The sequence below is a fragment of the Protopterus annectens genome, chromosome 10.part0 (genome assembly GCF_019279795.1).
Source record: "Protopterus annectens isolate FY-2018-M chromosome 10.part0, PAN1.0, whole genome shotgun sequence".
NCBI lineage: Eukaryota > Metazoa > Chordata > Ceratodontiformes > Protopteridae > Protopterus > Protopterus annectens.
The window spans coordinates 193,560,047-193,587,766 of NC_056744.1; the positions used below are offsets into that span (position 1 = coordinate 193,560,047).

Genomic DNA, 27,720 nt, shown 5'->3' on the forward strand with positions numbered 1-27,720 from the left:
TGTAGGTATGGTGGTCAGATCCCCAGTGGCTGTTCTAGCTCCCCATGCTGATTTTTTTTCTGTTGCAGCAGGAATCATGTTACAAAAATAAATAAATAAACAAAAAATGAAAAAAAAAAAAAATATATATATATATATATATATATATATATATATATATATATATATATATATGAGTGAGATACACTATGGGTGAATGAAAGCATAGAACATATCTTCTATGATCTGTAATTTTAATATTTCACACTCGGTCCAAATTTACAAATAAATTTGTTAATGTTTGGCACATACAGATATCAATGTGAATCTAAAGTGATGCATGTGTCATAACAGAAACATCAAACCCATTTTTAATATAGACATTAGGCAAACATTTTTTGACTATTGCATTTATGATACATGCATTCCAATTAAAGAAATAGCCATGTACTAATATTGCAATTGCATTGCTACTTAATTATTTCAGAACACTGATTTTTTATCATGTATCAAAGCTAATTGTTGCTGCTGCTGCTGCTGCTGCTGCTTGCATATGAACCCCCACATAGCTATGTTGATTTGCACATTACTCAATGCAGTGCTCAAGAGCTATTCGAGCAGACATGCATGCTCAATATGAATATAAGGTGTGCCTACTCAGTTGTGTGATGTCCTCCAAACTGATAAAGTGAATTCCAGTTCAGATGTATGATGATATTGTTAGCATTTATACCTGAGCCATATATACCCAGTATCTGTCTGAGGAGTACTAGTTCCTTTTGATGCACCTCCCTATTCCTTTCAAACTCGTGAGAAGATGTAGAGAAAAGAAGACAGGAAAATAAAAATAATTAATGACTATTGTTATTTGCTGGCAAGTCATAGTATTGAATTGACTGTTGATGGGCCACTATATTTTACACAACCCAGCGGTGTCAGAAGTTCTAATCTCTTTCTCCCGTTGGTGAGCAGCAGTATAGTCCTGCTGCAAAAGCCTACAGCTGTAGCACTTTATGAGAATCCCAGCAAAGATCCTGGACTTCTCCTGACACCACCTTTGGGCTCAAAATGGATCACCAACCTCCTCATTGCCTGCCATGTCTTCTCAAGTATATCAGGAAAATGTCACCCAGTTCAGTTCTCACTTGTACTATCATGAGTACAATCACAGAAAACCTTGCCAACTGTATTTGCACAACAGAAAGCACACAAATGGCATGAGGGTGAATTTTGGGTATGGTGTCTTCAAAGTACACTTTGGGTATAAAGTATGGCAGTGAGAATTGGCCATGTGTAATGCTCAAATATATATATATATATATATATATATATACATACACATATATACACAAGTTTCATGCTGATTTCATCCAATGCTTTTTGATGATGAGATCTGAGTTATATCTGAAGTTATATACTGGCACCTCTGGTTGTGCTCTTTGGTATGGTGGATGGTAATCATACATATGCTCTTGTGACAAACAAATATGGCATTACATTTCTAATTATATTGGTAATATTCACTGTTGTTATCAGATGAATTTATATAAATTGGTATATAATGGATTGACAGGACATACATTTTACAAACTGTGACCCATAGCAACTGAAAACTGAACCAGTGACAAACAGGAAGGTAAATCACTGTATTTTGCATGTGAACTGTGAATGCATAAGTTTAAATAACATTTTCAGAGTGTAAGTTGAGGTGTAACTATTTGAACATGGCTGGAAATAGACCTAATTCTGATAAGCCTTTATGAGAATTGAGTTGTTATGTTTTGGGACTTATATTTTGAGGCAATTATTTATTCCTCTAAAACATTTTCTTTTACAGTGATTCGAGTACTGTCAGTAACATAGGATGAGGTAGGGGACATACATACTTTACATAACATGCTGCTCTGCTCATCTAATGTCGTGGAGTGTAGTGAATTATACTTTACCCCAAATATCTTCATAACACCTTATATATGCAAGTGTACTTTAAATTAACTATAATTGTTATGCTTAAGACACTTCCTAAAGGGCATAGTTAATGTATTTAGCACTCATTACAGAGAATTGTATTGCACAAAGAGTATAGTAAACATATTTAGCACTCATTACACAGAACTGTATTGCAAGTTTCAATTGACAACTTGCTAACTGTACTTCATGTTCCATTACTAAGAAAAAGTCACTGATGATATTTTATTGTGTTCCCCTCAATAAAACAATCTTTAATCTGGATTGAACCCTGCATTACTTTTGCAGTTATTCAGAACTTTTTGCATTAACATATTGAGACACAGAAAAGTTACATAATGCATTTATTTTCTGCAATTAGCGCTATCCAGAGCGACACTGAACTGCAGTGGCAACAGTCTTCTTCATATGATCGAAGTTTTTGCATATTTGAATAAAATTTTGAGTTTTTGCCTTGGGAAGTTATTCATCGTTGCAGTCAACATTGCATGCTGACCGATGTGCATGAGGTTATGTTGTACACAGCATATACAATACTACCTGTGTTAATGAAATCTGTTACTGTCATGAATAACTATTATTATAAATCTGTCAATTAAGTATCCATATTTTCCACATCAATATGTTGTTGATTTTACTTCCTCAGACTTTAGGCTATGGCATATTTGTTGCATCATGCAAATAAAAATGTGTTGTTACTATGATCGATACTAAGAAAGCTACTGGTAGTGCAGATCAAACTTATCACATTTATCATCTCTTATATACTTCTGTTGTTACAATCAACTGAACCAGTGACAAACAGGAAGGTAAATCACTGTATTTTGCATGTGAACTGTGAATGCATAAGTTTAAATAACATTTTCAGAGTGTAAGTTGAGGTAAGTTCCAGAGCGGCTGGAAATTGCAAATATACTTTACGTTCAAGTACACAAAAATTATTTAACTGTGAATACTAACATCAAAATATCCATAATCTGAATTCAAACCATGAACCAACTATGCTTTTCCTCAGAACGTACTGCATTAACACATTGATCTTCAGAGAAAGTTATATAATATGCATTTCTGCACTCATTGCTGTCCAGAGTCTGATTGTGGTACACCAGAACCAGTCTCATTTGCACATATGATAGTATGCCTAATTATATTTTAGAGATTTTGCCTTGGAAAATGAGCCATCATTGAGTAACAGTCACCATCAGCAGTCACTGTTAGATACTGTTAAGCAGTGTGTAAAGGATAGAGCCAAAAAAACTTGAATCAGTGCAGTGTGATGATTTCTCAAATATGTGGTCCTATACCATTAAAATGTTGACTTTAAGGATCCCTAATTTCACACAGGCAGCACCAATGTCTAGAACTAAACCATGAAACCATAGCATTACTATGAAACATTGAAACAATTTAATAGTATCCGCCACATCAACACTAATATTATGAGGTAGAGAAAGTAGCCACCAAACAAGTCCTCCTGCACGAAAGGCAATTGCATGGCTCCACAAAGCAAAGTACATCCAAAAAGACAATGAGCCAGCAAACTGTGACCTGAAAAGAATTTATTAATTAAAGCAGCATAAAAAAACAAGTAACCAGACCGGTTTTGGTTGGTAAGAAACTTAGCCTTCATCAGTGTAAACATAAAAAATCAAATGCTACTGTTTATATACTTGCATCAACACCTTTATTGGTTCATTTAAAATTGCTCATTAAGACCAGGTGGAAATAATCCACCTAACTTTACAATCCATTTTTTCTCTGAGTCTAGAATGGAGTGCCAACCTGTTTTATTTAATTTATTACCCTTTACCACGCCAATAATCATAAATGTAAATTTAGCTGATTTGTGTAACATACAATGTTTATATAATGCATTGTTGGGTTTTTTTGTTCTTGATATTACTTACATGCTCAGAAATTCTCAGCCTGAGAGGCCAAGATGTTTGGCTGCATGATCGCATCTGCAGCTAATAAATATGCTTTTTACCTTCTCCTAGGTCAGTTATAGTGCTCTCTGATCTGTTTTGACCACACTTGGAGATTTATCCCTTCCACGTCTAAATTATACTAGGGATGTACGTTGGATTTGTGTTTTTTCCGATTCTACACATTCGAGGCGGCTTGGCGTAATAGTTTAACGCATATGCGGCTATCCTTTACAAGCGTTCATATTCAACTTTTTTTAACATTCAACGGGTACTGTTTATCATTCTGGTTTTTGAGTGGAACAATTTTTCTGTTTGGGACTTTTAAACTATCCACAATCCACAGCTCAAGTGTTGGCTTTCTATTTTTTGCTACACTGATCAGGCATTGTTTTTCTCTGGCTTTTTTCAGCTGAAGGATGTAGTGTATTTACCTTTTGGGTGGTATACTTTTCAAGTGCCACATTGGGACATATTTTCCAAATGTATTTTTGGCAACCAATTACCATGATTTTGTTGAAGGGGGGGTTGTTGAACATCATAAGGACTAGCGGTGGCATAGTGATATAATTTGGATCATCTGGCTGCTTTTCTGAACCTATCGCAAAGTCGTTGAACATTGCCTGATTGTATGGACATAACTACATGTTTTGTTCTGATATTTTTTATTATTAACACCTTTGGCCATTCATGTCAGTACTGTGAATGCCCATCGGCCCATTGATGGGATTCATCTATTAATAAGATGTTACATTCTTTGGGCAATATTAAAACAATTCATTTATAAGCTTTAACCAGACATTTAAGTTTCGCTTTTTGGTTTTGGTGCTATAATTGGATTCGGTGATATTGTATCATCAGGGTTACACTTTTTTTGCTTATAACTAGTTTTTGGGAATAGTGCACATAATGTTCAGGGCAATTGTATAAGTGCATTAATGGAAATACAAATGGTGGGGAGTTTTACAATATCCCAAATCAGTGGACAGGTTATTGTCAAGCCTTTGGGTTTGTACTGATTTGATTCAACCATATTGCTTATGATCCCAGTGTACTTTATTTCCTTATATGGTATACATTTTACTTAATGTTTCTATCTGACTGGCCTGTTAGGGTCAATTATATAATATTCTGTAGTGCTTGTTTATCTATTGGTTTGGCACTGAATGGGCTTACAATAGCAGGTATGCAGCTTCACCTATGACTTTTAGGACCAACAAGTCTTATATCCAAGTTCCTAATTTTGCTGACAAGGCCCTAGAACTGTTTCCATTTTATGTGGTTGCTATTTATACTTATTCTAGTTATTTTGGGTTCTTGTTTATATGGGAATCATGCATATGGGTCCAGCATACAAGGATCTTGAATTTAACTAACTTTAACAGATTACTTATTGTAAATTCACAGATCAATCATTCATACAGTTTCTGAACACATTGCACAGTTTTGGGCTGATAATAAGTTGTCATGCTACTTTTTAGGCATTATTGAATGTTGCTGCTGGAGAATTCCCTCTGATTATCTGGGTTCCTATACTGTGGTTTGGGAACTTGGTATAGTGGTGTCTGCTAATGCTTTTGTTTAGAATTGTGCAATTGTTGATTTTGTTTTGTCAGCTTTCAAACCATTATCAGTGTTTGGAACATGATGACCAAGGATTTTTTTCTCTTCAATAATGGTTCAAGGTCTTCAGTCACTAGTATATGAACAGTGGAGCATAGCTTCAACTTAATTTTTGCCAGATTTTGGCCCAGGTTTTGGCTATTATTGCTCCTGTTCAGTGTGTGAATGGACTGAATACAGTCTGTTGATATTGACGTAGCATTACTTGGTTTGTGGTAAGTGCTATTATTGCCAAGATCTATATATATATATATATATATATATATATATATATATATATATATATATATATATATATATGTTTTTTGAAGAACAACATTATTAAGAAGTGGATTAATGCTTGATCTTGATCTGTTATCGTTAAGGGGTTATAAACATTGCATTGTATTCATTGCAAGTTTACAGTATGGATCTAATTAGTTTGATATCTGGTTTGTCAGCTGACAGAGAGGATCTTGGGGTATTTGGTTTTGGTACAACTACTGATAATGGCAACATTAGTGTATCCCTGGGTCCTGAGGCCAGTTGCGGTTTGGCTTTTGATCAATTGCATAAGCATATGAGATCGTTGAGGTCTAATGTATGGCACTCCAAGCTCTTCAAGGCCTATATGGCCAAAGGTATCACACCCAGAGGGCTTAGGATCAAAATACAGCCTCATGTGAGTGAGGCAGATGAGGAACTCAGTAGTCAGTGGGGAGCCATCCAGCAGCAAGCTGCCATGTCTTTTGTTAAGGCTTTGGCCAAGAACCATGACAGAGTGGTTGAGCATGAGATCAGTGAGGTCACACAACTGTGTAGTGAGGTGCAGAAATTTGAAGGAGAATCCTTCTTCACCAGACACTTGAATAAGGTGGCTACTGATTTAAGTAACCTTGAAGAGCAACTGAAATCTAGAAAAAACAAAAAATTCCAATGTGATCAGTTAGACTATCAGGGTAGTAAACCATTTAGTAATACCAATAAGCAAGTTAGATTTATACAAAGCCAATCCAGAACTCCTAAAAGAAAAAGGCCCAGATCTAGTCTCAAAAAATGGCCAGTTGATAATGGATCATCTACTGATGACCTATCTTCTTGTACAGATAGTGATATGCACCTGGCATCAGATTCACCGACCCCCAAAGGACACAGGGATTTGTCCCTTTAGGCCAAGATACAAATGAGGGGGGAGGAAACACAGGAAAAATCAACAATATTCAAAGCCTCTTGAGACTAGCAATACAGAAATAAATGAAAATGTAAATGTTTTGAACTTATCCGATTTCAGTTTGTCAACAACTCACATGTCCATTTTAAATAAAGGACTAACTTTTATTCCTGGTTTTGTGGTCTCTGAGGATTTTTTGGCACAGGATGTAATGTCTTTTTGTAGAATACTCCATCTTAAGTTGCAGTTTGGTGATACGAATGGTAACACTGATAATGATACGTTTACATATCACAAATCACAATATCTTCCCCATATGCATCCCATAGTGCACCAGTTTCAGAGCAGTGCTCTCAAAGATCTGCACTATCAATGCTCTGATCTTTCATTCAAACCCAATAATTTGTCTCTGGCTGAAAAGGATGCACTTATGGAGTTACAGAACAATAAGGATATTGTCATCATATCTGCTGATAAGGTGGGGCAGTAGTGGTAATGAATTGGTCTGAATATGATAATGAGGCCAAAAGACAGCTTCTATACAGATCCTATTATTCAGTAATGCCTATCAACCCCACCTTCAGATTCAAGTAGCAAATAGATGACTTTTTGGTAACTGCTAGGGATGAAAATATTATCACTGACAGGGTAATGCATCTTCTCATGATTCATGATTCGGCCAATCAATACATCTATTTTCTAACTAAAATATACAAAGATCCTGTTCATCCACCTGGAAGACCAATTGTTTCAGGAAAAGGATACATAACGGAACCTTTGTCTATTTTTCTTACTAAGTATCTGAAGCCTTTGCTACCTAGGGTACGTTCTTGTCTACAAGACACTACAGAATTCCTAAAAATTATTTCTGAATCCCAGTTGGAATCAGGATGGCTTATGTGCACACTTGATGTTAGTGCTTTATAAACTAACATCCCTCATCAGGTTGGTTTGGAAGCTATTAGTTATTGGTTGCAGGTGGCTGTTTTATATCAGCCTGAATTCAATAACTTTCTTGTAGGTCTTGCAGAACATGTCTTAACTAATGTCTTTTTTTACCAGGACACTTGCTACTGGCAAACCAAGGGTATGGCTATGGGGACATCTTTTGCCCCTATTTATGCTGACCTATTCATGGCATTTATTGAAGAACAAATCATTTATGACAGTAGCCGTAATATTTTCCTGGATGAAATTGACATTTGGAGACGATATTTGGATGACTGCTGGATGGTACGGAGGACGGATGCGGGTTACTTGTTGGAATTTATATCCTATTTGAATGACAACAAATGGGGCCTGCATTTTACAGTTAACCATCATGTAGATACCATCACCTTCCTTGATGTCTTGATCAATAGATTACCTGATCACACTTTAAGTACGCAGGTCTTTAGGAAGTATCCTCAATTTAACACTGTCCTCCATGCATCCAGCTTCCATCCTCCTCATATAGCCAGGAACATCCCCAAATCACAATACATACGAATGAGGCACATTTGTTCTCAGGAACCAACTTTTCAAGAACACAGACAGGATTTGACTAGGAGATTCAAGTCCAGGGGATCTCATATGAGACATGTTCTGCGGGCCAGCAACTGGGCAAACACATTGAACAGGGAGGATCTGTTGACCTATAAATCACGGGATGAACATAACCCACAACCCATTAGATTTGTCACCACATCTGCTAGGAATTCAGATGTACTTATTAACAGCATATACAAACATTGGAACATATTACAGTGTGATCAGGAGCTATCGAATATATTGCCGGATAGGTGTCTGTTTTCATTTTGTAAAGGCAAAAATTTGGCATCCTGTTTCAACCATTATAAACATTCTCATGATAAAAGCTGGTCTCAAGTGACACAAACTACCATTACAGGTGAATCTTTGATTGGATGTTTCCCATGTGGTCACTGTATAAACTGTGATAAAATATCTAAGTCCAAACAGTTTACGAGCAAAAACTGTGGCATGGTGTATGACATACAATTTTTTGCCAATTGTAGCAGTGATTGGCTGGTATATTTAGCCACATGCACTTGTGGATCTTTCTATATTGGCCAAACATCTCGGCCTCTCAGGCTGAGAATTTCTGAGCATGTAAGTAATATCAAGAACAAAAAAATCCAACAATGCATTATATAAACATTGTATGTTACACAAATCAGCTAAATTTACATTTATGATTATTGACGTGGTAAAGGGTAATAAATTAAATAAAACAGGTTGGCACTCCATTCTAGACTCTAAAGAGAAAAAAATGGATTGTAAAGTTAGGTGGATTATTTCCACCTGGTTTTAATGAGCATTTTTAAATGAACCAATGAAGGTGTTGATGCAGGTATATAAACAGTAGCATTTGATTTTTTTTATGTTTACACTGATGAAGGCTGTGTTTCTTACCAGCCGAAACATGTCTGGTTACTTGTTTTTTATGCTGCTTTAATTAATAAATTATTTTCAGGTCACAGTTTGCTGGCTCATTGTCTTTTTGGATGTAGAGAAAGTAGAGCACATATACTCAGCTTTGTAATTCTAACATTTTATATCTAGGGAGCAATATACCCATGTTCTCACACTTACCCTTGTTCATTCACAGTAGATGTCTTGCTGAGTTAGATATTTACACAAGTTATGTTACTAAAGTGCGTCACAATACAAACAAAATGGCTGTAATACAGGAGAGTGTTCTTCCCTTTCTTTTGTAAGCATTAATGACTTTTGATGTGTTTGTTTTTATGTGTTTGTCTCATGATTGCATAATAATTTGCAACAATTTTAAAATTTTGTGTTTGTATGTCTAAGCTGTACATACTTGATATGACTTACATTTTTACAAAGTGGCAGAATTGTCTTTGAACAATATTTTAATAAAGGTCATATAAAGCTCATCTCCTATGTTAGTAAATGTAATAAAAAAACTTTGCTGCATGCCCATTCTCTCTGGCACCCCATTTGTAAATGTACTTCTGATTAGCAGGAGTGTTAAAGACCTAATTAGTCACACACGTCTGCTATTAGTCACACTTACAAGGCATAAGCTAGCTCCATTTCTGAATACTCCTTCTTGTACTGCTAGAGTGTATACATGCTATCATGTAGGTCCTCACACCATGTTTACTTCCCCAGCATTTCAAGCAGATTGAGTGATTCAGAAATAATAGTTAGCTGGCATCTGATTTACATATTCCATGTGTCCAAAAGGATTATTCTACATGATATAAGCACATCCTGTGGCAAAGCCATTTCTATTGTACTAGAAAAGACTGTTTGAAATCCCCAAGTACTTTGCAACCAAAATACTGCTGTTTAACTGATTTGACTTGATACATTTGCATTCTTTTGGGAGAACTTTATTACAATTCCTGTCAATGCATGTTATATTCTTTAAAAATACTGCTTACAGTATGATTTAGTATGTTTCACCTAGCAAATTGAATGGCATCTCCACTGTTCACAGCTGTATTTGCAAGGAGTGTATAGCACTTGCTATTGCAATGATCATCAACTTTTCTTCTTTGGATTTCTGGAAACATTTCTTTGAGGATGTTACACATGAGAAGATCATGAATGTTATCAATAAACCAAGGCATTTAGAGCGAGAAGCAACACCAAATACTATAAAAGCCTTCACTCACTCTCCCTCTAAGTGCCTTGGTTTATTGGTCTTATCTCTTTCTGTATTACTGGGCACATTTCCCTTTGGTAAAAGCTTATGAATGTTAAAGTGACATTTCAGAAACTGTTCTATGGAAAGGGAGCTGTATATGCCTGACATACTATTCTTCCATTATGAAGGTTATGTTATTGCTATTGTGATCATTGGTGGGTGGTGGATGAGTTATTGGTGGAGGTATTGCTTTTTAATTATATAAATGCTTGTTGTCTACACTTTGCAATGTTCTTTTTGTAAGAGAGGTTTAATAGTTGCTATTATAAAAATCATTGATTTGTATTGCATACAAAAGTTGTGTTCTGAACACATTTCCTCAGGAATTTTGACACATGCTTGAACTGAGATGCTTATTTTAAGTTAGGGAAGGAATGAGGGGATTTTATAAATATTTGTTAAATGTCTATATTCATATGTAATCATTTCTGACAATATTAAATGATGCCAAGATAATTAATTTTCTGCCCTGCATATATCAGCTTGTAAGCAAATAGCATCCTGTTCATTTATCTGATAACATTTTTCTTTTACTTCTGTACAGAGATATGGCACCTGAACCAGCCAGATGTAGAGAATGAGGTAAAAGTGCAGGCCCTCTGTATACATGGCTTAGACAACTTAGTGAACAGGTTTGTTTTAAGCCCTTCTATGTTCATTTCTGGTGGCAGGTGGTCAATGATATGGATACATAATATACAACATGCAGTCAAATAGGTGTAAATTGCATCCAAGAAGTGTATGTCATAAACTACTTCTGCTAAACAGAAATACAATATTTTAAAGTTGCAGTGTGACTCACAGTTGGAATGGGTGCTTTCACCATAATTTTCCCTACAGTCAATAACATTTCAATTTAGGGCATTAATTGCATAAAATTCTAAAGTTCTACTGCCACAATACCCTTTTTTCAGATATCCAATAACACAGTACCTGATAAATGAGAGCAACAAAACTCTACAGTTCTAATGCTCCACAGATTATTTTTTATTGTAGCCAATAGTGTATTGGGACAGGACCCATTCTGTTCATCCTCAATTCATGTGGGCTCACTCTGCTCATCTATCCTATCCCCAATCCCCACTCACCCCTTCTCCTGTACATATTTCCCTCCCAACTCCAACCATAATCACTCACACCCAATCACAAAGGCTAGCTAATTCATTACCTCCCACAATGTGATTACTATAATTTATCCACTGCTTCAACTTTATTAGGCACAATCCACTATATATAGAGGGGGGTTGAAAGACCTTTTAAGCTTTTTAGAAGAGGTAAACAATGCACGTGAATATCTTAACTTTAGTTTGATGTATAGTGAAATTAGCATTTGTTTTTTGGATGTGGAGATTTACAAGTTGTCTAATAAGTTTTGCATGAAAATTTACAAAAAAAGTGTTCAAAATAATGTTTACTTAAGATATGATAGTACGCACCCTAATTATATTAAGAACAATATTGTCCAAAGACAATAGAAAAGGGTGAGTGATTTAATTGATTGTGATGAGAAATTTGCAGAAGAAAGTAAATTGTTATGTGACAAGTTTGCGGTTAAAGGTTATTCAGAAAATGATCTGAAAAAGGAATTGAAGGTGGATGAGCATAAAGGAAAAGATAATAAACTGCCCAATATAGTTAGAAATATAGAAGAAGTAAAGGAAAATAATAAAACAATTAAACATAAAAATATGGCCCAGGAATGGTAATACCTTATTCCATAGATGGTGGGCAGATTAAAAATTTGTTCAAAGAAAATTGGAACATTATAAGTAGTTTTCCAGAAGTAAATAGAATAGTGGGTGAAGGTCCTATTTTTGTGAATAAGAAGGGTAAAAATTTTAAAAGCATTATTCAGGATAAGATTAAATACTTAAATGAAACAAAAGAAAAAACATGGACATGTTTGAGTTGCGAATATTGTAAATTTATTTACAAAGGATCCACAACACTATTTATAAACAATATTAGGTTGCAGGTTATTAATGAAAATGTGTGTAGAATGAGATATGTGTTTTTTTTGTCTATCTGTTCAGGATGTACCTCTTACTATGTTGGTATGACAACTAGGGAGCTCCATAAAAGAATAAAAGAACATAATATGCTATTCATAAAAAAAGATGTTAACAATGCATGGAGTAAGCATTATTTAAATACTAAATGTGAAGGAAATCCAAAATTTATGGTTATAGATAAGGTTAAAAATTTTGAAAATAATTTGGCAGCCGAAGAAGAGCTGAAATGGAAAGAGTATTGTAGTATTCTGAAGTTAAATGCAAGTTATCCCCCTGGTCTTAATGACGAAGAAAATTTTAAAGTTTATCTCAAAAGGAAAAGGTTAAAACTTTAAATGTTTTGAAGTAAAGTTTTTACATACAAATGATATGTGCTTCTATGAAGTCATGAAGATAGATGTCTGAATATTGTTGTTTTAAAATAAAGGTGTTTAAATTTTAGCACATTGTTGCTTTAAACTGAGTTTCACCACTGATATAGGTTTAATTGATTAATAAGTTAATTAATGAAATGCAGATGCATATATATATATATATATATATATATATATATATATATATATATATATGTATGTATGTATATATATATATATATATATATATATATATATATATATATATATATATATATATGGGGTTAGTAAATTGGATTTTTATTCAGTCTGAGGAAGTCATTATTAAGAAGAAAGAGCTTACTGAATATGTGCTGAATAAGTGCTGCTGTTTTGGTGAATAAAGGCTGCATTGTTTAAGATTCAGTGTGGATTATTGGATTTTTGGTCTGTTGCTGTTTTTGCTGAACACTCCATTTTGGTTTTACAATCCACTATATTACAGATGTACTTTAACCTACAAAAAAATAATCTCACATATATAGGAAAATATCTGTGACTAATGCTTTTCTATGTCCCTTTCCTCTGCATTCTAACCCACCTCACTTCCTATCATATTTTGCTAATGCATATTTTTAGAGAATGGGCAAACTACATCAGCACTCTTTTTGGAGAATGAATGTTCTCCAGCAGGATATTAATGTACAAGTAAAGCCAACTGAAAAATGAGTCCTCCACTTCCCAGCAGTATATAAATCTGCCATGGAGCTCGGACTGCAAAAAAAACTAATGGCTGCTGTCAGAAAAATATGTATTCAAACATCTATAAACTGTTAGGGAAATGTGTGCTTAGGCATAAATAAATGTGCTCAAATCTATATGAAGAGCAAAGGTTGAAAAATAGAATAATATGTAATGCATTTAATTCTGTTTTACTAGAATGGTAGTAGAAATGAACTTGCATATTATTGCTTGAAGCATAGCTGCAGTGTGATTAAAAACTTGACCCTGACAGTAGCCAGCTCGGCTGGCTCATGCCTGTCAGTGAAGATTATTTTGCAAAGTTAGAAAATAATGAATCTGTGTGCATGTGTATCTTTTCCTGCTTCCACCAGAAGAATGGCCTTGTGCACACTATCAGAGATAATGTCCAGCTGGTGAACAGAGAGACAAAGAAATGTATTAAAGAGACATTCATCCATTGTATTCGAGCTAATCTAAGAGCCTTGAATTGGCTACATCCTCGAAAGGACATTGTGATTGACCAGGTGCTTTGCAAGGCTATAATATTCTCATGGGAAAAAGATTTTTGAAAAGCACTATCTCAGCACTTTTTCATAAGTTACTATGATGTAAAGACCCTGTCACTGACCACGTCAGTGAGGTGGGCAAAAGCTGATTGTAAATGATATAAAATGGCAAACACTGCCTAAATAAAGTTAGACAAAATTCTGTACATGCTTGTGTATGGTTTTTTGCCTCCTAATGTACATTAGAGTATATATATATATATATAGTAGATACTTGAGTTTCCTGCATTACTGTTTGCCTCCTAATGTACATTAGAGTATATATATATATATATATAGTAGATACTTGAGTTTCCTGCATTACTGTCTGTTATTGTAAATGATTTTTACAGTCTGATTTTAACAATTTATTTAACATTTTGGTCCTATCGAGCCGGAATTCCCTTGGTAAGCTACAGGTCAGAGTGCATGTAATAAATCTACACAGGAGGAGTTGACAAAATGGTTCTTCTTAAAGTGAAAAGACCTCCGACTGAATTGTTGTGTGTAAAGAGGCTGTCCACTTTCTGATCTGTGGCTGAAAAGCGGAAGACTGGGCCCCAAAAAGAAAAAACAGAGTAAAGCGGGAGGCTCAGGTAAGAAGAATTTCTCTTTGTCTTTGTTTTAGATCAGGGACCAGGTTACACTGTGCTATTGCTAAGGTTTGTGATAGCAGGGAGAGAGAGAGTCGAAGTATTGTATCTTGAGTCATAGATCAGGGAATAACAAAGCAAAGTAAACAGTCATTCTAGACACTACTGTGGATATGGGGAAATAAGATACCACGTGGTACAAGAGAAGGGTTACGTAACAGTCTTTTTAAGACATGGGAGATCAGTGCACTAAGAGATCATGAGATCCGCCCCTAACAGATAATGTGAAGCATATGCAATTGCAGTAAGCAGATAATGTGAGATATTTTGCAAAATGTGTTAACAACTATAAATTTGATAGTAAACTAGATAAACTTTCACTAGTTAAACTCCTTAAACAAGCTTTAATCTGATGCAGGGCGTCAGGCAAAAGAAAAACAGCACCAACTAGGCATACCTCAAGCACACAGGTGGATTGAGAAAGCAAATTGTAAAAAAAAAAAAACAGAAGCTTAGAAAATTCTGAAACATTTTTAGACAACAAAGTGAAAGGTCTGACAGACAGAATCTCTGAAAAATGGAAACTTAGAGCAGACTGGACTTGCATTAATTAATGCATACGACAGGAAAATGAGACAATAGATGGATATTATGCTAGATTATTAGAATGCTTTAAACAACAATTAAAAAAATACATTTTTAAAAGGTTGCATTGCCTCTGTCAGTAGCTTTATTACAAGGCATATGATAGATCACTGAACAAGCAGGCTGCAAGCCTTACTTGAGTATGCTAGACGTACTAAAAGACACTTTAATAGTAAAAGAAAAAGGCACAAGTCTTCACTGCTGAAGACGGAGCTGAAGTATTTGTATTACAGTCAGATAAAAAGGGCATCTAGCTAGGGACTATAAACAAAATAAGAAAGCAATGACAGAAGATAAAGGAGATGTGGACTGACTATATGATAGTGATAATAACCAAAACCATCAGGAAAGGTTAATAAACAAAAAGAAAATGTAAATGTAGTAGAGGGAATAAAGGAAGTACAAACAGATGTAGAGGATAAAATGGAAATAAAATTTTAGATTTAGCATTGTTGAGCCTGGAGCTCTACCTAGCAGATACAAAACCAGAAGTAACACTTCTGGTGGAGGGAAGGAAAGTCAAATTCCTGTGTGACTCAGGAGCGCCACGGACTTTGATACACCCCTCCAAGTTACCAAAACATTCTGAATCACCTGATTATATATTAGTAAAAGCAGCAAATGGACAGCTATACAGGGAACCACTTTCCCATAATATAGCAATAACTGACCCTGTTTCAGGTATGACTCAGAAAAGTAAAATTGTAGTTTCTGCAAAAATATCCAGTAAACTTACTGGGAAGAGACCTTGTGCAGATATTTGGCATAGCAGTAGTTCCTACCATGCAGGGTATGGAAGCACAAAGACAAATGGATGCTTTTGTGGTTTGATCAGAGGGTGAAGCCTATTATTGGTACAGCCAGGACCTAGTTATGACTGGTCCAAGGGCAGTAACCAAAGAACTGATAAACGTAGCCATCAGTAAGGTACCCTCCCTTGACACTGATCAGCAGCACTTGTTACATTGTACTTTATACTACTGTAGCACACCAGGACCTGATAAGGAATATAAGTAAGAATCCTGCTGACAGATTAATATTACGAACTTTATGTTGGGATACTGAGGGAAACAGTGTAGTAAGCTGTTCATTACCTCAGGAGTTCATGAAATTGTATAAGTCCAATAGACTGCCACATGTCAGCTTGACAAAAAAACAAAAGTGTTAAATGGGCAGACTTAGAAAAAAAAAGGGTAACAAAATGGGAAAACAGACTGATTTAAAAATGTCAAAACAAGGGATACAAAAACAAAAAACTGAATTGGTTGACACAGACACATACAGCTGTACACTTGCAATCTAGTAAGGACAGCTGATTAGCATTTTTATTAAAAGAAAACAAAGAGGCCTTGTGTAAAATTCCAACGACTCTGTGGTCAACAGGCAAGTTAAATGTAGGGCTTATTCAAGCAGCAGGACCAGTTACAATTACCCCAAAGTCAGCTTTTAGACCACAGAAAAGACAATACATTTTGGAAAAGAATGCAAAAGTAAAAATTAAGCCTATAATAAGCAGCATTACTCAAAAAAAGGAGTACTGGTAGAATCTCCTGATTCACCATGTGATACACCCTATTTCCTGTTAAAAGCAAACGGGAATGGCAGATGGTACAAGATTTATGAGCTGTAAATAATGCAGTAATACCTAGAGCACCTACGGTGCCAGACCCACATACCTTGTTAAATGATTTAAAGCCACAACAGAAGTATTTTACTGTGGTAGATATAAGCAATGCTTTCTTTTCAATACCTATACATCCTGATAGTCAATATTGGTTTGCATTTACATTTCAGGGTAAAAGGTATACATATACTCGACTACCACAGGGATATTGTGAGAGCCCAATAATATTTGCACAAAAAATGGCTAGCAACCTGGCAGGGTTTACCCCACCAAAAGGTAGTCAAATTTTACTTTATGTAAATGACATCTTGCTAGCAGCACCCAGCAGCAGTGCAGGGTGAATACAGTAGCATTATTAAAATTTTTAGTACTACAAGGACACAAAGTAAACAAAAGTAAGTTACAACTTTGGAAAAAAACACAGGTTAGATACCTGGGATATGTGATATCCAATAAAGGTAAAATCCTAGATAATGGGAAAAAAAAAAAAAAACAGCAATTTTGCAAGCACCCAAACCAACAACTAAAAAAGAAATAATGTCTTTCTTAGGTACAACTTATTTTTGTTGGAGCTGGGTACCAAATTATTTTACAATGAAAAACAAAAGCAGAAATGGCTTTCTGCAGGTTGAAGCAGTTAATAGCTTCTTCATTAATTTTAAGACTTCCAAGTTATCACAAACGTTTTTTTTTAGACCATAGATTGTAAGCAATGGTACATGACATCAGTATTAAAGCAACAACATGGGGATAAGCAATGCCCCATAGCTTACTATTCATCACAGTTAGACCCAGTGGTGCAATCTTTGCCTCACTGTGTACAAGCAGTAGTTGCAGCAGCAATGGCAGTGCAGGCTTCAGCCTCAGTAGTGTTGTTCCACCCTCTCACATTGAAAATGCCTCATGCAGTTGCAATAATTCTGCTACAAAAAAAAAGAGAGTTGCATACCTTTCTCCTGCTAGACATCTTTCATGTATGACCATACTGCTGAGTCAACCTCCTATAAACAGTTAGCTTTACCTAGACAAAATCTTACAGATATGCCCTTAAATAATGCTAAGGTGACATATTACGTGGATGGCTCATGCAGAAGGGGTCCTACAGAAAAGAATCTGGTGGGGTATGCAGTAGTTACAAACACTGAAATTTTAAAAATACAAACTGTGCCACACAACTTGTATGCTCAAGCAGCAGAACTGGTAGCTTTGACAGGAGCATGTATTTTAGTAAAAGGCAAGAAAGTGAACATATACTGATAATCAGTATGCTTTTTCTACAGTGCATGTGTTTGCACAACAATAAAGAAAATAGAGGGATGATTACATCCAGTAAAAAACCTATTAATCATGCGCAATTTATTTTGGAGCTATTAGAATCTATTCAGTTGCCTACCAAAGTAGCTATTTATAAATGTGTAGCTCATACAAAACAACAGGATAAGATTTCAAAAGGTAATGCACGAGCTGATGCAGCTGCAAAGCAAGCAGCCTCAGACTCAAAAACTTTATTTTTAAATTAAAAATTACAACCCTTTGAGATTTTAGATTTAGACATGTTAAAAACAATGCAAATGCTTACTACAAAAGCAGAAAAACAAAACTGGGTAAAACAAGGTGCAATTTTGAAAATGGACTGTACATTTCCAAAGGAAAAACAATATTACCGTCTAATTATTTAGATATGCAGCTTTGTTGAGCCATGGGCAGAGCCATGTCTCAACAGGGGGGATGGTACAGTTAGTAAATAGAATATTCCAACTATACGGATACATAAATTATACAATAAAATTTTGTGCAGCTTGTCATACTTGTAACAAGCACCATGCACAAGGAGCATTTAAAAACAAGCAAGGGAGTTTCCCTACACCACCATATCCATTCCATACTATTTGTATGGACTTCATAGAGTTGAATAAATCTGAAGGAAAGAAATACTGTTTAGTGATCATAGATATGTTTTCAAAATGGGTAGAAGCTTTTCCAACCAGGAATCCGGATGCAGCAACAGTGGCAAAGGCCCTAGTAAAGGAAATAATTCCTAGATTTGGCATACCGGAAAGAATCTATAGTGACAATGGGACACATTTTGCCAATCAGACAATTCAACAACTTGGGAGATTTTTTGGGATTTCCTTAAGGAATCACTGTGCTTACCACCCACAGTCAGCAGGACTGGTGGAGAGGTACAATGGGATTTTAAAAAACAAGTTAAGGAAGTTGATGAGTGAGACTCAGAAAAATTGGATTTGCTGTTTACCTCTAGCATTGCTGAGCATGAGAACAGTTCTAAATGTAAAGGGCTTGACCCCCTTTGAAGTAGTATTTGGAAGGGCATATTATGTGCCACAGTGGAAAGCTCTCATGCCTGCAGAGCAGGAGGCTGACAGTTCATTAGCTAATTATATAAAGAAACTGTTAATGAATAAATCTGTTTTGCAGTTTAACTCTTTTTCAGACAAAAGAACTTTCAGCTGAATAAGAACTTTGTAACTGATACACAAGGGCAAAATGGCCAAGAGTAAAGCAAATAGAAAAGCAGAGTAACCCCAGAACTATTGCAGAATTATTTTGTTGGCTTTGCATTTGTTGACTATAAGTGTGACAATTTTTCTCTTATTGTGGTTTTTCCCTGCACTCAACCACACGAGTAAAAGTGAGAAGACGTGATGAACTGTTTATAGACTGGCATCCAAACTTTAACACATACCTGACCATGAAGCTTGTGCATACAAAAACTATGCACATTTCAAATTGCTGGGTTTGTACAGCTATACCAACAACATATAAGAGACTGTTAATGTCCACTGTCCCTCTGGGAATAAAATGAGACTTGGAAAAGTTTTCTTGATACAGGAACTGTGAGATCACAGGACAAAATAGCTTTATTTTTACCTGTCACACAAAAAGGAGTTGTATGTTCTACGAAATTGATACCCTCCAGGTGGGCTGGAGTAATGGTAATATAATAATGTCTTATAAATGTTACATTAAAGTCAAAAGTGGGGGTACTGTTTGTAATACTAACCATAATTCATATCTGAGTTCAATGAAAACTACATTAAATGCAGTATGTGACAATCCAGTCTTAACTAAACAATTGTCTATTAAAGATAGAAAAATGTTTCATGCAGGGATAACACGTATTAGTACCAAAGTAATGATTTTATTTGTGGGAAAAAGGCATATGAATGGTTACCTGAGAATTGGTCCGGCAGTTGTTTTTTGGGTTATCTGGTTTCAGCAATAAGACATACTGCAGAATTACCTTTGGGTAAGATACGAAATGTAAGGAAAACAGCTCGAAAATCTGAAGGTCCGGTTAAGAAACCTGTGAATCCAGTTGGTAAAATCGAAGCTGGTTGAAAAGACCATAATTCAGTGAAAGACAAAAGTAAATTGACTCATATGGACTTGGGCAACAGTGTTATATCCAGGGCAGGAATACCACCAGCCTATGGAGCCGTCAAATCGATCTGGGAGCTGAGGAAGCTGTCAAAAAGCCATGAGCAATGCAACTTTTTCCACCCTAGAATTGGTGACTGATGAACTGAATGCAATAAGAACTGTTGTGCTACAAAATCGAATGGCTCTTTACTTCACCCTAGCGGCAAGAGGTGGTACACGAAGAAGAATGCTGTACTTTTATCCCTGAAGATCGTCACGAGACAAATAATCACCTAGAGGTAATTCAGCAAGTATCAGCAATGACTAAACCAGGCCCAAACCCACTGACGGACTTTTTCCAGAATCTGTTTGGGGGGGTGGGGTTCCATCCTATTGAACATTTAATTGCTATTTGTGTGGGTATACTCCTAATAGGAGCATGTGTTTACTGTGAAATTCCCTGCATGAAAAGATTAATCAAAAATTTGTTGATATACCTGTTACTGAAACTTTTTACCAAAGTGTTGAAATTAAAAGATTAATTTCAGATGATGCTTTTTCTAAAATATAAAACCAATGACTAGCTTAGCTGAAAGTCCTCAAAGGGAAAAAGCTAAGAAATGAAATAATATTGTTTATGTTTCTAATAGAATGAAATGCATTAACAGGAGGGAGAATGTCAGAAAAATATGTATTCAAACATCTATAAACTGTTAGGGAAATGTGTGCTTAGGCATAAATAAATGTGCTCAAATCTATATGAAGAGCAAAGGTTGAAAAATAGAATAATATGTAATGCATTTAATTCTGTTTTACTAGAATGGTAGTAGAAATAAACTTGCATATTATTGCTTGAAGCATAGCTGCAGTGTGATTAAAAACTTGACCCTGACAGTAGCCAGCTCGGCTGGCTCATGCCTGTCAGTGAAGATTATTTTGCAAAGTTAGAAAATAATGAATCTGTGTGCATGTGTATCTTTTCCTGCTTCCACCAGAAGAATGGCCTTGTGCGCACTATCAGAGATAATGTCCAGCTGGTGAACAGAGAGACAAAGAAATGTATTAAAGAGACATTCATCCATTGTATTCGAGCTAATCTAAGAGCCTTGAATTGGCTACATCCTCGAAAGGACATTGTGATTGACCAGGTGCTTTGCAAGGCTGTAATATTCTCATGGGAAAAAGATTTTTGAAAAGCACTATCTCAGCACTTTTTCATAAGTTACTATGATGTAAAGACCCTGTCACTGACCACGTCAGTGAGGTGGGCAAAAGCTGATTGTAAATGATATAAAATGGCAAACACTGCCTAAATAAAGTTAGACAAAATTCTGTACATGCTTGTGTATGGTTTTTTGCCTCCTAATGTACATTAGAGTATATATATATATAGTAGATACTTGAGTTTCCTGCATTACTGTCTGTTATTGTAAATGATTTTTACAGTCTGATTTTAACAATTTATTTAACAGCTGCCATTAGTTTACACTCACTAAGCATTGCTTTTGCTGTTTAATGGGTATATAAAATATAAACAGAAAAAAAAGTGTGTGTGTGTGTGTGTGTGTGTGTGTGTGTGTGTGTGTGTGTGTTTATGTTTATGTCTGCATGTGCGAGTGAATGCATGTATGAAAGCAGAGGAGACTATGTGAGAGACTGTGAGAGTGAAAGCCATCTTGTGTGAGTGAATGCATGTATGAAAGCAGCAGAGATTGTGTGTGTGAAATCAAGAGATGGCCTTATGTGCTTAGTTCTCAGCTCTCCAAATTTTTGTAGAATGTCCAGATTTTTGCCTCATATTTCTTGTGTGTTCCTCATAACATTTCTGGTTTTCTGAGGTTTTGTGGCAAATAAGTGAGAAGTGAATTCATTAAATAATGACAGGCATTTAAGTTTCAGGCTTTGTATCTTTCAGAAAATGCACTGTAATACAAGACATTTTATTCTAGCAACTTTCTAGGTTTATAAAAGCAATATTAAAAATTTGTCCCTATTTTTAGGATTTTGTCCCCCATTATTTTTGGCTTTGTCAGATTTGTTGTGCTAATACGTTGAGAGTTATGCTTGTGTGAGTGAATATGAGTATGAAGCCATAGGAAACTGTGTGTGTGTATATGTATGCATGTGTGAAAGCAGAAGAAACTGCATGAGGAAGAGAGTGAGTGAGAGAGGGAGAATGGGCTCTCTGCAAAATTGTTCTGTTTTGCTTATTTATTTTTTAAGTACTATATTACTTTTTTATATATTTTCAAGTAAAATGTTTTCTCCAATACCACTAACATATACCACAGAAAGTTTGAAACATTAGGTGGAGGAACTATTTTACATCAAAAAGTACCTAAAAAAATAAGTAAAACACAACAATTTTACAGACAGCCCATTCTCTAAGCACAATAATGCCCTCCAAGGTGTGTGCATTAATGTATAATTAATGTCTTTTCGGGTGTATAGAAAGGCGGGCATTGATTACACATTAACACACACCCTTTTGGGCATTATTGCTTAAATGTTTCCGGTACCAACACACACCTTCACCTCATCTCTCCCTTAACCCATCACCTGCCTTTACCATTCATCCTCCAGAGATTTATATCAATGCAAATACTTAAAAACTAAACAATTCACCCACAAAAGCAGCAATAAAACTAAAACAATAATGTTACTGGCTATCAACTTTCTTTCATAAAATTCACCCAAACCCAGGATCCATACAAACACAAGTCTATCCTGCCAATACTACATCTGCTACCTCTACTATTGCCCATCTATCCTCCAAATCCAACCTTCTCTTTATGAACATAAATCTAAGCAGCATATGCAAAAAAATCCAGGACATACATACTTTTCTTGCTATGTACTATCCTGATATAACAATTGCCACAGAGGCCTGGTTTAAAAAGAGATACTCAATAATGAAGTCTTCCTTTCTGGTTTTAACATATTCAGGCTTGACAGGAAAAATAAACAAGCAGTTGACTTTGCAATCTTCTTTAAAACTCCCTAAAATTAATCCCAGTCAAATAATAGTTAACTAGATTTAACAATGCAGAACCCATCATATCACTACTAAAAATCAATAAAAAATCTGTATTGCCAGCATATGTATATATATGTTCTCGAACAAGCAACATCGAGACCCATTAAAAAGCAAGTGCACTAGATCAAAAGTGCACTTTCTCAAAAGCTGGTACTCCGAACCAGAAACAAAAATCTGCTGCACCCTTCCCCACACACTTAAATATACTTACTCTGAGATCACACTACAGTGGGGAAAAGGATATATTTCCTTATCCCACTGTAATGCGCTTCAGAGAACCGACTTTTGTGAAAGTGCACTTTCGATTTAGCACACTTTCGCTAAAATGGGTTTGATCTTCTGGTTGACGAGAAAGTGAGTTTTCGACCTCCAGAAGTAGACCCATATATATATATATATATATATATATATATATATATATATATATATGTATATATACACACACACACACACACACACACACACACACACACACATATACATTATACAAACATACAAACACATACACACACACACACACACACACACACACACATATATATATATATATATATATATATAAAATATATATATATATATATATATATATATATATATATATATATATATATAGAGAGAGAGCGAGCGAGAGAGAGAGAGAGAGAGAGAGACCACCAGCTAAAAATAACAAGACTAATGAAAATATCCTCCATTGGATATCTTGCCATGCCCACCATTAAACCTTTGTTCTAGGAGATCTAAACATAGACTGGCAACGCATTTATATCACATTATCGAAAGATGAAAATAGCAAACGCTATTTCATCGAACCTAAAATATCTAAACCACATATCGAACCTTCAGAACAGCAAATTTTTTCCTTGGGAAATAATTTGCTATTCCAAAACACATACACACAATAAAAACACTCCAAACAGACAGCAATCCTCACACATACACCTAAAATCTTACACCTAACCCTACACTAAACTATACACACACCACTAACTATCCACTTACCTTAACCCAAACCCTAAGATCCGTCACTATTGCACACTTACCTCATCCGCTTCCTAACCCTAACTCACCTAACCTGCCCTAACCCTCAAGTCCACACAATCGCACACATACCTAACCCACTCCCTAACCTTAACTCACCTAACCCGCCCTAATCCTCATGTCCACACAATAGAACACTTACCTGAACCCGACCTGTAACTTTCCACCACAGCGCTGAAAATGCCAAAGCAACAGAAACGGACAACCAAATTCTTTCCCTAGGAAAAAATTTGGTTTTCTGTTGCTTCGATATTTTCAGCTTTCTCTGAATAGGGTTTGATATTAGAACATTCGAAGTTTTGAAACTTCAGTGTTCTAATATAGACCCACTGGCAACTAATAAATACCAACACCATAAATTAATCAAGTCATTTATATGGATTTACTCAGTTAATTACTTCTCCCACTAGATTTGACAAAAGCTCAGGCAGGGGATCAACCTTGGATTGGGTACTTACTAACAAAGCCAATAATGTAATGACAACTGGGTATCTAGCAAAAATCATAACTGGCCATCGGCCAACTCATGCAATTAGATACTATAGCCTATGGCAAACAAATCATCCACAACCAAGTTTGCAAATCAGCTCACATCAATGAAGATACCCTGATTAAAACAGCATTCCAGTATAATTGGAATATCTTAAAATCCATACCTCTTGACACAGCTGTCTGTCACATCAATGACATCTTTCTAAATACCCTGAATGATCTGACCCCAGTCCATAACAAAAGAGTCAAATTTAACCTCGCACTATGGCTAAAAAGAGAAACAAAGAAACTGATGTTACATTGTCATAAAAAACATAGAACACAGAACACACTTCAGTTATTTAGATACCTAAGTAACCTTACACAATCCCAAATAAAACATGACAAGCAAAGTTAAAAGAATAATCTCCAACACAGATATCAGAAAAACCCAAAACACTTGTGGTCATTCCTAAATAGAGTACTACATCCTGGAAAAATTACTCCCTCTTCCCCCAGAAGTAGTAACTCAATTGGCCCTGTCTGTTTAGTCAGTACTTCATACAAACTATACTGTCCCTGGTTAATACTGATCCTGCCACTTCCAACTCTCTTCCGTCACCTTATCCTAATCATTCCCATCCTTTAAACATTATCCCTGTATCTACTTCTACCATAACAAAACTGAAATCTACCACACTAGTGGTTGACAAACCTCCATCAGATTATCTAACAATGACTGCTGATACTACTGCCTTCACAAACTCCATACTGATAAACAAGTTCTTATCTGAAAACCATGTCCTTTCCATCTGGAAATAATCTAATATTGTACCACTACACAAAGGGGTACATCAACAGACTTCAACAGCTACAGACCGATGATCTTCCTCTCCTTACTTGCAAAAATCCTTGAAAAGTATATTGACACAGCTCATACAGTATCTTAACTCAAACAGCCTACTCTCCAACACACAGCATGGCTTTAGATCCAGCACAACACTACCGCTGCATTCCTTCTCTTCATGAACACTATAAATTAAACTAGTAATGATGACAATCTAGTGTCAACTGTGTTCCTAGGTGTATGCAAGGCATTTGTCACAGTATCACACTGACACGTACTGTCTGAACTTGCTTCTGTCAGTCTCCCGATTTTTCCTTGAATGATTTCTTAGCTATCTGTTAGTAAACAAGCAGTTAAATGGAACAAGAATACACTTCATTTCTAACAAACACTATAGGTGTTCCCCAAGGTTTAATCCTTGGACCTCTTGTCTTCAACATCTTTATAAACCAACTCTGTATGGCCACACAGCAAGCTAGTATAGTACAATACATCAATGACTGCTATGATCTGTGCAGCCCCAACCTTATCCATTTTACAAGAGATTACCCAAATTTATTTTTCCTTCCATTTGCATTTTGCAAGGGTACAGTAATTTTTAAAATAACTTTCAATACGTACAGGATGCTGTTACAGTAAATTGCCAAACAGTTATTTGCTTGATTTGGGTATGAAGTCCCCTATATCACTATTTACATTTCATGTGAACTTCTTTTGTTACGTACTCCTTTACCGGAAAAGCAGTTATAGTAAATATTGTATGAAGGGAAAATTGCACATATTGCATACATGTAGGCTAAATATAATGAGAGAGATTGATGGATGAAATACCTTTACAGAAACAAACTATCCAACATTAACTGAATAAAAAAAATTGGATCAGTCATGAATCATTTCATTTAAGGGACAGCAGTGGCTACACCTAGTTGACAGCTGTGACACTGATGTCGATGTGTCATTTATCTTGCTGCTCGGGCAGAATAGTCCATTTAGATTATGTCATCAACTGAATAAGCTACATTGTACTCTGTAATGCTCACCAGTTTGGTTTGAGATTTTCCCCTCAGAGCAGGGAGTGCAATCAAAGCAGCATACGGGCTGTCCCTTACGAGTAGATTTCCTGTATCCTGGGCGACAGCTTTCACTGCATACTGCATGTGGGATCTAGAGACAGAAGTGTGAAGAAGACTAGGTAAGTTTCTATAGCTTGTGTTTCATAATGAAGATGATGATGGATGCTACACAATTTAGGTTATTCATGGTTTAGTGTTTCTCATACACATCTGATATCTCCTCAGTGCACTTTTGCCAGATAAAATAATATAACAAGTCAGATGCTCCATAAGCAGGTTAGATGAAACAACTCTTAGTTATAACTTTAGATAATATGTTGCATTTCAATCATTGTACTAGAACTGAAATGTATATTTATTTTATGTTATTCTGTTGTATTTGTTAATTTTGTAAACTCACTAGACACAAGTGTTATTTCTTTCCGGAGGCATCAATGAATACTGTTTTCAAAATGATTATTCAAAATCTCCTGTAGCCAGATAAAAACTGAGGGACTCAAAACCATGACTTCAAAAAATGTTTACTGGCAGCTTGAAGCCTTACTCTTCTATACAAAACTGCCAGTATGAGATACTCACTCCTTCAATGCCACTCAGCACATGCATGACCAAAAGGGTAGGAAGAAAGCTTTGCCAATCACCCATCAAGGAGTAACTTTCAACAGTGCTGCACAAGAAAGGGAGGGGGTGGAGTCACCTAAAATAGTGAAAGGCAAGGGCACCACTGGCCACTTATTCATCCACCAGTCAAGCATACAGAAAACTTCTAAAAGTGAATGTCATTAAATTAAAAATACATTCAAGTAAAACAAATTGATTCATCTGCAATGTGTGCTACAACTTTATATGCTTATTAATGCAGAATACTGCCATAAACAAAAAGCATGCAAAATATGAATTGCATTATACACAGCTGCACTAACCTCTCTAGCACCATCATTCCACAAAATGGTTGCTTTATCTATTTGAATCTGCTGATCAGCAGGGGCCCATGATGTGAAGATACCAACTTTTACAATCCGACTTGTCCCATTCAGGAAAAATTGAAAGT

At 35.7% G+C, this 27,720-nt stretch overlaps 1 protein-coding gene across 1 annotated transcript in view; it reads right to left on the reverse strand.

Annotated features, from left to right (window-relative positions):
- The window catches only part of LOC122814113 (extracellular calcium-sensing receptor-like), a 103,986-nt gene that overhangs the window by 16,661 nt on the left and 59,605 nt on the right, over positions 1 to 27,720 (reverse strand). The window contains exons 5-6 of the mRNA XM_044086727.1: positions 27,593 to 27,720; positions 26,637 to 26,760 (exon numbers count right to left, since the gene is read on the reverse strand). The exon at positions 27,593 to 27,720 is cut by the window's right edge and continues 100 nt beyond it. Of these exons, the coding sequence (XP_043942662.1) occupies positions 26,637 to 26,760; positions 27,593 to 27,720 (252 nt within the window). The remainder of the gene's footprint in view (positions 1 to 26,636; positions 26,761 to 27,592) is intronic.